The sequence below is a fragment of the Poeciliopsis prolifica genome, unplaced genomic scaffold (genome assembly GCF_027474105.1).
Source record: "Poeciliopsis prolifica strain line A6 unplaced genomic scaffold, Auburn_PproV2 SCAFFOLD082, whole genome shotgun sequence".
NCBI classification, from domain to species: Eukaryota; Metazoa; Chordata; class Actinopteri; order Cyprinodontiformes; family Poeciliidae; genus Poeciliopsis; species Poeciliopsis prolifica.
The window spans coordinates 383,146-394,497 of NW_026562457.1; the positions used below are offsets into that span (position 1 = coordinate 383,146).

At 44.6% G+C, this 11,352-nt stretch overlaps 1 protein-coding gene across 1 annotated transcript; it reads right to left on the reverse strand.

Annotated features, from left to right (window-relative positions):
- Positions 1 to 350: 350 nt before the first annotated feature.
- On the reverse strand, positions 351 to 10,498 carry LOC129352991 (PHD finger protein 20-like). Its single transcript, XM_055022206.1, is given in 20 exon segments — positions 351 to 2,500; positions 2,575 to 2,811; positions 3,166 to 3,337; positions 3,414 to 3,609; positions 3,701 to 3,800; positions 5,240 to 5,379; positions 5,459 to 5,539; positions 5,640 to 5,759; positions 5,836 to 5,939; positions 6,011 to 6,191; positions 6,509 to 6,568; positions 6,981 to 6,995; positions 6,998 to 7,063; positions 7,138 to 7,381; positions 7,455 to 7,528; positions 8,285 to 8,296; positions 8,299 to 8,368; positions 8,977 to 9,148; positions 9,657 to 9,736; positions 10,439 to 10,498. Coding segments are annotated over 19 exon segments (2,262 nt in total). The 5' UTR covers positions 10,439 to 10,498; the 3' UTR covers positions 351 to 2,362.
- Positions 10,499 to 11,352: the final 854 nt, after the last annotated feature.

The window sequence follows — 11,352 nt, forward strand, 5'->3', positions numbered from 1 at the left end:
TAAATTTCTTTAACTGAGCCCAAACAAATTATCTCCTTTTCTTTACTGCAGCAAACATACAAAATCTTTTCAAAAACAACAACAAGATGCTTCTTCTCTACAAGAAGCATAAAAATTGTGATGCTTCACATGACAAAACGTTTGGACACCCTGTTGTTGCATGACAAGATAAAAACAAACCTTTGAATAAACTGAAGGTGTAAAAGCTAAACTTTGCAGGAAATTTTTATAAACCTACGGTGAATGTAGCTAAACGTGGTCACTGCCAAATAATGATCTTTTACAAAACAATGTTTCTGAATTATGTTCATGGTTGAGAAAAAATCCAGACATAAAACTTGCAGCAGGTCATGTTTCAACATTTTTATTCAACAGAAGAATCTCTGAAAAACAAAAACCTTCAGCCTGAAACTAAATGAACAGCGAAGCTTCGACGGGTTAATGAGGAACATCTAGAGCTGGACGTCTAAACTACCGACAGGAAACAGAAGCTCTGAAGGCGTCGCCATCGGATCAAAACCAGCGAATAGAACAAAGTGTTGGATACATTTTACTGCTTTACTTTCAGGAAAAAATCTACTTTCCTCTGAAAAACGGTCCATCCGTCTCTCTATCAAAATAAATCTACAGGTTTGTACAGTTTCTTATACAAGCGTAAAAACATTCAGATTAACATTTGTACATTTCCAAGCCATGGTGTGAAGAAGCTCTGAACTGAAACGAAGCAGCTCTCTTGGCTCAGTAAAAAAAAAAAAAAAAAATGTTGAAACGGTGAGAAAGAAAACTGATTCTGCTTGTATGCAGAGGGAAGCTCATAAAGCACCGATGCAAAAATAAAACTAAAGAAAAACAGAATCTAAGATCTGGGAGCTTTTAGGAGCTGATTTTACACGTTGTCTTCATTAAAACAGCTAATATTTAAGTGGATATGACAAAACTTAAGCTGTATGTACATAGAAACAGGTTTTAGTTGGAACCAGACATTCCTGCCGGATCTGCTGCACAAACGCATTAAAGGCCAAATCGTCAGTTTCATTCAGCTTCTGTGAAGTTAAATATCTGGAGTTCAGCAGATGAATCATCCAAACGTGAATCCAGTTTCACTCAGATTAATATTTGTCATTTGGCTGCCAGGATTTTATTGTTTCAGGTTTCAGCCTTTTGACCAGAAACTTAATTTAGAGCTTTTCCGAACTATGATGGCCGATAGATGGAGCTGCTGCTGCAGGCGTTTCTCGTTGCCTCAGACGATGATGTCCTGGATCATCATCTCCATCATCTGATCCAGAAGATCAGGCGGGTAACAGAACCGCAGCAGAACCAGAACCTCCACAGTGCTAACTCTAATAAAGCTGGAACAATCAGGGACTGGAAGTAAAACAGCAGCTTTTCAGAGGAAACTTCAGGAAGTCTGCAGAACTGTTGAACCAGACCCGACCAATGGATCACAGAGGAGATCCGAGACCAAAAGGGTTGGATCAATTCTGCTGTCATCACATATCAGACGGAACGATTGAGCTCAGATGATCCTACATCTGTCCTCCAGTGGAACCGAGCCAGAATCTCAGAAATAAATCTGTCCTGATCCATCAGGAGTTTAATCTGGTTTATTCTACAAAACATCTCAATTAAACTGACGTCAAAGCTGTGCGCCGAGCCGCCCCGCTCATCCCGGACCTGTGGGACCTGTGGGACCAGAGAGACCAGTGGGACCAGAGAGACCTGTGGGACCAGTGGGACCAGAGAGACCAGTGGGACCAGTGGGACCAGAGAGACCAGTGGGACCAGTGGGACCAGAGAGACCAGTGGGACCAGTGGGTCAGTGGCTGTGGCTCGTTTGTTTACTGGTAAGCCAGTAAACACACAGTGGGACCATCTGCTGATTCTGGCCCAGATCTGCTGAGCCCAGTTCTTATTCAAAACAGCCGTTAAAACATAAACCTAAAACCATAGAAGAAGAAAGGAGGCGCCCCCTGCAGGCACTCCCAGGTATTCTGCAGACATCTGTTTACAGCTGAACAAATGAAGCTTCTGGGGATGAAAATGAAACTCTGCTGCTGGGAAGAAAAAAAAACTTTGTGGTTCCAACAAACTTTAAAACTCATCATTGTGTTTTTTTCTTTTAAGATTACAAAACAGAAAAAAATACAGTTGGTATTAACATTAGTGCAATTACAAAATCTGAGTTATAAAATGATCTGTGTTCATGTTCGGAGGTGCGTCTGTAACCGGAGCAGCCAGCCAATCAGAGGACAGGTCATGGAGGTCAGCTCTGGGTTTAGTCTCTTTTTACAAAAAAGTTCTTCCAGCAGAACCGACTCACAGAGCGTTACGTTTCCACTCGCCTGCGGCTGTCGGTCGCTCAGCGGCAGACTGCCAGGCGCCGCACCGTACACAGGTCGCTCAGCAGGCGCCTGATTCGCTGCTTCAGCTGCGGGAGGCGGGACAAAGGATCCGGAGGCTCCAGCTCCCCAGAGTGATCCAGCCAAGACTCCAGAACTGCAGGCAGAACAAGAACGTTTTCTCAGTCTCCTCATCCATTCAAAAGCTGTCCTGTATCTGTGCGTCTTACCCGTCCAGCTCTCGCTCGATCAGGTCCATCCTGGCGGTGATCTGGTGATGCAGCGCCTCCACGTGCTCCAGCAGGTTGAGCCGACACTGAGCCACAGACACGGCGGCCTGTCTGTGGGCGTGGCCGGCGTCCTCCGAGTGGCTCTCCGGCTTGATGCTGAAGAAGAAGCGAGCGTCTGAGTGGCACACGGCGTTGGCGTCCATGATGCTCAGAGAAGGTTGTTTCCTCAGATCTTCAGGCTTCAAACAGAAACAACAATTAGAACCGAAGATTCTTTACTGGGATTTCAGGTTGGTTTTAAAAATGTCACAATAAAATGATCAATCAGCTGAAGTCTGCTCGTTTTCCTCTTCTGACTTGGCCAAAATCTAATTGGATGGAGAATCAATCTTAATGTCTTGCTGCAGGTTATGAGCTGGATTTAGATTTGGACTTTGACTAGGCCACTCCAAGCCTTAGGTGGTTTAATAAAGACTCTGCAGAATGTTATTTTTCATCTCCTCTGTTGATCTGTCTCAGAAAACGTGAAGAACTTAAAGGGGAGTGACTCCGTCTGCAGGCGCCTCAGAGTGTGAAGTTTATTTCAGACTGACCTCTCCTACCTTTTCCTCAGCCACTTCCCATGATGCCTCTGGCTTCTGGTAGCAGTGCTCGCTGCTGACGTAGCAGATGGGCGGCTCGTCCTGCTGGCCGGACGTCAGGCTCAGAGCCTCCTCCTGTCGCCATGGCGATCTCCACAGCTGCAGGTCGGGGTGGGACGGAGCGCTGCGCAGACCGAGACAGGGACGCTGAGTTTCTGTAGATGTGCGCCTCCTGGTGGTGGGCTGACTGCTCTACTCACTGCAGCAGGCTGATCTTGAGCTGCAGGCCGCTCAGGACCTGGTGCAGGCTGTGCGTCTGGGCCAGCAGGTGGCTGGTGTGGGAGATCTTGGAGGCGTTGATCTCTGAGTAGTTCTCCTTCACGCAGGACAGGCCGAACATGTGACCCGAGATCAGCAAATCAGGTTCAGACAGGAAGCGCTGGGCCCGCCTCCAGCCTGCAGAGGAAGCAGACGGATCAGAGGAAGATTCCTGCTGCTTCCTGCCCCGGCAGCTTCCTGCCCCGGCAGCGCGGCGGGGGGATCCTACCTGAGGTCTGCCTGCAGTAATAACAGATGTAGTTGTGAGGAACGTTGTCTTCATACAGACCCATGCAGGTTCCATGCTGCCAGCAGAGACACGACTCGCACTGCAGAAAAAGATTTGATCCATACAAGTATCACAAATATCAGAAAATCTGAGTGAAGAACAGGAAAGGATTGAATTTATAGACGTGAAACGAGAAGCTGATTTGAAAGGTCGATGGTAAAACTAAAAAATATTCCGTACATTTGGAAAGTTTCTGTTTGTTTTCAGGTTTTTACACTAGCTGTGTTTTATAGCTGTAGGAGATTTTTGGCTTTTTCGATAAAGAGTTAATGCGCCATAGCAGAAATGGAAATACGCTTGCTGAATAAAACGGAGAAATTTCAAAGTCCAAACCTCCAGAGTTCAGAGGAGAGAAGTCTGGTTTCAACTTCTACTTCCTGTTGATAAAGTCAATGCTTTGTGTGGCTGATCACCTCCAGATTAATGAGGTTCTGACATTTTTATGCCAGCTTCACAGTGGATGGAAGCACAACTAATATGAATGTATTTTTTAAAACACAGCTAGAACAATCTTTAATTTAGACTGAAGTCAAGAAGGCGTTTGGCAGCAGGGACCTGGAGCTGTGATCTGCCTGAAACTGGAGCCTCACCTCGACGTGAACAAGCTGAACAGGAGGAGGACTGAGAACGAAGCCCTGCGGTTCACCGCATCAAAAAGTCAACAGTGAAAGAACAGGTTTCGTTTCAGCAATAAAACTCCATAGAGTCTGATCAGTTTTACTGATTAATTCACTGTTTATCAATGGCTCAGAACCACTTTGGTCTCAAATTTTGCTTTATTTCAAAAATAAAATATTAAAAAATAGTCAAAGTTTTCATATAAATATGACTTTTTATGGAGTGTGTGTGTGTGTGTCTCTGTGTGTGTGTCTCTGTGTGTGTGTCTGTGTGTGTGTCTCTGTGTGTGTGTCTCTGTGTGTGTGTCTCTGTGTGTGTGTGTCTAGGTGTGTGTGTCTCTGTGTGTGTGTGTCTCTGTGTGTGTGTGTCTCTGTGTGTGTGTCTCTGTGTGTGTGTCTCTGTGTGTGTGTCTCTCTGTGTGTGTGTCTCTGTGTGTGTGTGTCTCTGTGTGTGTGTGTCTCTGTGTGTGTGTGTCTCTGTGTGTGTGTGTCTCTGTGTGTGTGTGTCTCTGTGTGTGTGTGTCTCTGTGTGTGTGTGTCTCTGTGTGTGTCTCTGTGTGTGTGTGTCTCTGTGTGTGTGTCTCTGTGTGTGTGTCTCTGTGTGTGTGTGTCTCTGTGTGTGTGTCTCTGTGTGTGTGTCTCTGTGTGTGTCTCTGTGTGTGTGTCTCTGTGTGTGTGTGTCTCTGTGTGTGTGTGTCTCTGTGTGTGTGTGTCTGTGTGTGTGTGTCTCTGTGTGTGTGTCTCTGTGTGTGTGTCTCTGTGTGTGTGTGTCTCTGTGTGTGTGTCTCTGTGTGTGTGTCTCTGTATGTGTGTGTCTCTGTGTGTGTGTGTCTCTGTGTGTGTGTCTCTGTGTGTGTGTTACCTGAATCATGAAGTCGTTCTCTTCGTCCACCTCGCACACACACCTCACCACCTCACAGTCCTCTGTTTCTGTGGCAACAGGCCAGGACGTGTCCTCGCCGCTCTCAGCCGTCAGCGTCGACCAGTCGCTGCCGTCGTCAACTGGAAGCAGAAACACAGTCAGAGTTTTGTTGGTGTTTTAAAGAGAAAGGAGAACATCTGGAGAGTATTCTGCTCGGACCGTGTGAGTGTGAAAGCTTCAGCGTGAGCGGCGGTCGGTCCGGCGGTCGGTCCGGCGCGTCGTCGTCGCTGCTGCCGAATCCTGCAAACACGACCAACGCAGGCAGACAAATGATTCCACTGATCAGATTAATAATCTGAACTGAAAAGCAGGCTGAGGAGGAATCCAGATCCTCCGTTACCTGAGTGGCTCTTCTTCTTCTTCTTCTTTTTCTTCTTCCTCAGTTTGACGCGCAGGAAGTGCTTCCTCTCCTTCCTGTCGTGTCCTCCTGGTTTTTCCTTCCTCTCCTCCTTCTTCAGCTCTGCAGACACAATCCAGACGTTTGGCTCATTTTGCCCCACAGAAGTCTGTGTGAGAATCACGGAGCTCCGACCCACCCATGATGCTCTGCTCTCTGTCATCACGGCGACAGCTGCCGGTCTGGACGTCGGCCTTCTTGCCGGACGGGAAGTCGCCTCCTTCAGAAGCAGACCTTTTCCTCCTGCAGCGGCAGTAGAGACAGAAGGTCAGGGGTCATTAAGGAAGCCGTGGGCTGAACTCACCTGGACTCACCTGGAGGCCTCGGGCTCGCCGGCGTCCAGCTGCTGCTCAGAGTGGTAGTACTTGATGTGGTAGTGCAGCAGGCTGGCCTTCCTGAAGGACTTGGAGCAGCCGGCAGCCGGACACTTGAAGGGGTTGTGGTCCAGCTCGATGGACAGGATAGGAGGAGGCTGGTTCTTTATCACCCTGTACACTGCAGGAGCAATCAGCCAATCAGACGCTGCACAACACAACCTAAACAAGCACTTTGGCTCCTGGTGCCAACATCTCCAAATAAGACAAAAAAACCTTTCAATAACTTCTCAGCAAAAATAAAGGACCTTGTTTTGAGTCAACAATTCCTTCATAGACAATTAAGGATCTGTGAAAACTGTGCTTTTTGTCAATATCAGGGAATAATTAACTTAAAACAAGCTGCTTTATCTTTCTGAGAAGTCATTTGTAAGTTAGTTTTGTCTTAGTTCAGCTGTTCTGAGATATAAAACTAGACCAGTGGTGGGCGGAGCTTACATGGCTCTCTGCTGAACTTGTGTGTGGTGGGAAGGTGAGCCTGGCGCTCCATCAGGACGTCTGAGGAAGAGGAGGAGGAGGAGAGGATCACTGGATGAACTGGAGATCGACGATCCTCAGATCAGAAACCGATCCTCAGATCAGAAACCGATCCTCAGATCAGAAACCGATCTATCTACATTCAAAACGATCTGAAACTCGGCCACTGACCACAATATTTACCAACTTTTTCTCAGACAAAATAAAATTCAGAATTGGCACGTCCAGCTTTTAAAGATCAGTGATCGGCCAGAAAACTGTAATCAATGCACCTCTAATTAGAACTGAATCTGCTTTAAATGTGAATTCCAGATTTGAGTGAAACACTCAATAAATCAGAAGCTTATGGAAACAACGGCACAGAGCGATCATCGAACTGACACAAGATGTACGACGACAGGGAACATCAGCTGACCCGGAGCTCATTGGTTACCTTTGTCAATGTGGGCGGGTTAGGAACTGCTGCCAGGGTGGAGTCTGCTGTGATTGGCTGTTTCTGAACTACATCACTTCTGTCTGCAAGACAAGAAAAACAAACCACATTTACCTTCAACCTGTAGACAAACATCAGGGCTCAAATCTTAACTCACTGTTTTCTGTCTTCTTCTTCGTTGGTGAATGAGAGGAAGAAGACTCTGTTGTCTTCCTCTCCTCCTCCTCCTTTTCCTCAGCTCCTTCCTTCTCCTCTGAAGTCTCCTCTTCTTTCCCTCCTTCCTTCTCCTCCTCCTCCTGCGTCTCCTGGCCTCCCTCCTCTTTGGGGTTCTGCTCCTCTTCCTCACTCTCGCCCTCCTCCCATCCCTCGCTCCCCACTGCGCTCCTCTCTGATCTGGACCTCTGCGCCAGACAGCAGCATCAGTGAAGATGAGGAGCTGTTGGAAGAAGGTGAGGAAGGTGCAGCGGTTCTTACTTCGTGGAAGGGTTTGATTTTGGTCGGCTTCACCGTCTGGACCACGCCGTCGTAGAACCGCACCGTGTACGAATCTGGGACGGGAACGCAGAGTTAGTCCGATCACTGAAACTTAAAGCTGTCCAACTGGAGTTAAGGTTAAAAATGTTTCTTTTTTTAGATTCACACATTCAGAACCAGATGTGAACACAAGCTTTTCATCAGAGAAACATCTGTGTTGAAAGACATGACAGGGAATCAGGACCAGGCAAAGAAAAAACATCCGACTATGAGAATGAAGTCGCATCACAGCGAGTCAAAATGATGAGAACAAAAGACGTAATGATATGAGAACAAGCTCATAATATCATGAAAACAAAGTCCTAAAGTATGAGAACAAAATGTTGATAAAGTTACAGTATTACAAGAATAACGTTGTAATAATATGAGAAAAACGTCAAATAAGAAGATTGATGTAATAATAGAAATAAACTCATAATAGTACAAGAATAACGTTGTAATATTAGTAAAATGAAGTAATCATTTTAAGAATCCAAACACTAAAGGTCAATGTTGAGCATTTTAAGATCAGTTTCACAAATCAGGATGATATTTAATATCAGTGTCCAATTATTATAAGTAGCAGGAGTTTGAAACAAACGATGGTTTATTTTACAGAACGAACAACAGACTCGACCAGCTGCTCTCTCTGTCGACGTTTTGCTCTCATTAAAGAGACTTTTCTAGAAATTTTACAACTTTTTCCAGGTGTCTTTATTCTGATAGTTCATAAGAAATCTCTTAATCTGGCCCGTATGTTCTGCTGTTGAAAGGTCAAAGTTGAGTCTCACCGTCTTTGTTGACTTGAGGATTTTTGCCGGGTAGAAGCGGCAGTCGGTCCAACAGGCCAGAACTTTGGAGCCTAAAACGAAGACCTGAGACAGGAAACAGGAGAAAAACGGAAACTGAGCCGAGACGAGGATCTGACAGAAACACGGCAATGGAGGAAACGCTCCGGTTCCTGCTTCACGAGGCGCAAAGAAGGATGCTTCATGTCAGACATTTACTGTAAATAACATACTTAAAATAATCATGGAAATATTTCTAAATATATCATATGAAATACAAATTGAAAAAAAAATCACTTTTTATACTTTTAAAATAATCAAATGTTATAACAACAAGATCAGATTTAATATTTATAAAACGTGTGAAAAGAATTTTTTAAAAATAATTTAAAAACTTTGTTATTCAGAAAATAATCAGGCTGTTTTTCATTTAAAAATGTGTTTTTATAACAGATTTTCATCATCTGTTAAAAAGAGATTATAACAGAATCTCTTGATAAGATTCTCAAAGATATGAAAACTGTTTTTATCTGTTATAAAAACAGATAAAAATTTGTTTTTATAACAGATTTTTACATAATCTGTTATTTAAAAAAATGATTTTTCAAATTATAAATTAAATTCTAAAGGTTTTACTTGTAGCAATAATCAATTATGAAAACAATCCTAATCATGATGAACAGCAGCGTTGGTACCGGCTGGGCCTGCGGCGGCGTCAGGCCCTGCCTCCTCAGGCTGACCCGCTCCAGCGGACGGAGGTACGGCGAGCTCCAGTGGAACCACTCGTTGTGTCGACGGCTCCACTGGCGGTAATGGACCAGAACCCGCTCCTTGTCATAATCGATCTTCTCAATAGTGGCAGCGTACCTGAAGAGACAACGGCTCAGGTGATTCAAAGACACGCAGAACGACAAAAATGATCAACTGACCTGTCCAATTATTTACTTAATCGTGAATTTAACCACAATCCTGGAAACATTATGAATAAAAAAATTAGAAATATTTTCTATTGTTTCAACATCATGATCATATTGTTCAATCAGCACAGAACTGATGACACTTTTCTTCTGTACATCAGAGACTAACCCACTAGTTTGGGCTGCTGTTTGTAAAGTTACCTTTGTTTCTCATAAGAGAAAAAAAGACATTTTTATCATTTTCAGTAATTGCCCAGCAAAGCCATTATTTTACTATTTCACTAACGTTGTTTGAGTTAACAAGTTATATCATTGGAAAGAGTCTGACTGGAAACCAGGGGAAGGTTAGGATAGTTAAAACATGCTAGGTACTGTGTGTGTGTATGTATGTATGTGTGTAAATGTGTAAGTGTGTGTATGTGTGTGTCTGGGTGTGTGAGTGTGTGTGTGATGCAGACCAGTTCTTTTGTCGATCTCGCGCCTCCAGCTGAGCTCCGACCTCGAAGGTGATTCCTGACCTGTCTGGTGGAGTCTTCATCTGCCGGAAAAGACAGAGCCGCTGTAAAACTGAAACTTTTTATTCCACATCAGGATCGTTTGTGTTTGTATTCTCTCAGTTGTCCAGGAGATGGCGCTGTTTGTTGAGCAACTTTCTGAGTTACACACATCAAACCCCGCCCAACATTTCATCCTTTTGTTTTCTCCGTTTCTGAAAACACTTTTTATATAAAATGTGTTCATAATTAATATGTAGAAGAAGGCAGAGAAGAAATTGAAAGTGAATACAATTGAAAACAAAGGCACGCCTCCGAGCCTCGGACGCTGATTGGCTCACCGAGCTGTCAGCAGAGAACAAGACCCGCCTCCCAGACCCTCAGATGTTTGACAGCAGCTAAAAGCTAATGCTATCTGTTGTTGTTAGCGTCAAACTGCAGCGAGCAGCGCCGCGGCTCCCGGCTCACAGTCACTCACAAACACACGCTGCTCAATTCCCACGACGTTTCAAAGCAAACGGGTGAAGTTAGCATGAGAGCCGAGCAGCTCAACGGACTGAATCTCCATTGACTTTGAATAGATGAGCTAACAGTTAGCCTCAGCTGAGAAGAAGCAGCTCAGTCTGAATAACAGCCTGAGCTGCGACTGTGAGCCGCTGCTGCTGGAGCAGAAGCTTTCAGAGAGCATCCAACCTGCCGAAGAGTCGACATTCTTAATGAAAAGCAGCGACAGAGCGCCTGTTTACCTCCGGATCTGCTCCTCAGCTGCTCCTCATACTCCGACGGATGCACAGCGCATGCGCCAGCATGGAAACTCAGCTGTCCCGTATTAGACGCTGTGAGCCTGCAGAGTCTGAACACCAGGAGGGATAAAGAGCTGGTCCTGATTGGCACAAATACCAGATGCATGTAGGGGACAGAAACCACAGGAGATGCTCTATGCAAATGATACCAAAACAGAAACTTCCTGCCCGAAATAATAAACTATGTGCGGTAGAAAAAACACCCCTACCTTGAGCCATGGTGGTGGTAGCATCATGCTGTGGGGATGCTTTCATCCAGGAAGGATGGGGAAGATGCTCAGTTCATTAAAAGATAAATATTGCGCAAATATTTAGCGAAGCTATTTTAAATTTTGTTTTAGCTTTGCACTTTATCATTTTTACTAACTTTGTAAACGATTAGTAACAAGCTTCCCCTAAAACCATTAAATGGTGAAGGAACTTTGCAAAGTTTCAGTGAAATAAAGTTAAATTAAAAACCAAGACATGCCTCCCACCCTCTCTAGAGCAAATATAGTTTGCATTGGCGTTAGCATTAGCTTCACCGAAATGCCACTTTGATCTACTGGTTTAGTGTTAGCCAAAAGGTTAGCAAGGTTAACGCTGCTAACATTTTAGCACTGTTAGCTAAAATGTTAGCTAGGAGCTAGCATGGACAGTACTTGGCTAGCAGTACCAAGAACTGTCCATATTTATTTCCATCTTGTTGGTCATGTGACAGTGATGCTGTTTCAAAAGGGCAGGAAAATACATGTAATACATAATATCAGTACATGTCGCTTATTGGTCATAGCAGCAATGTTAAGTCTGTCATTGGCCTAAAGTTGTCATATCAGTGCATCACTAGTTTAGATCAAAGCTGTTCAATGGGTTAGAAC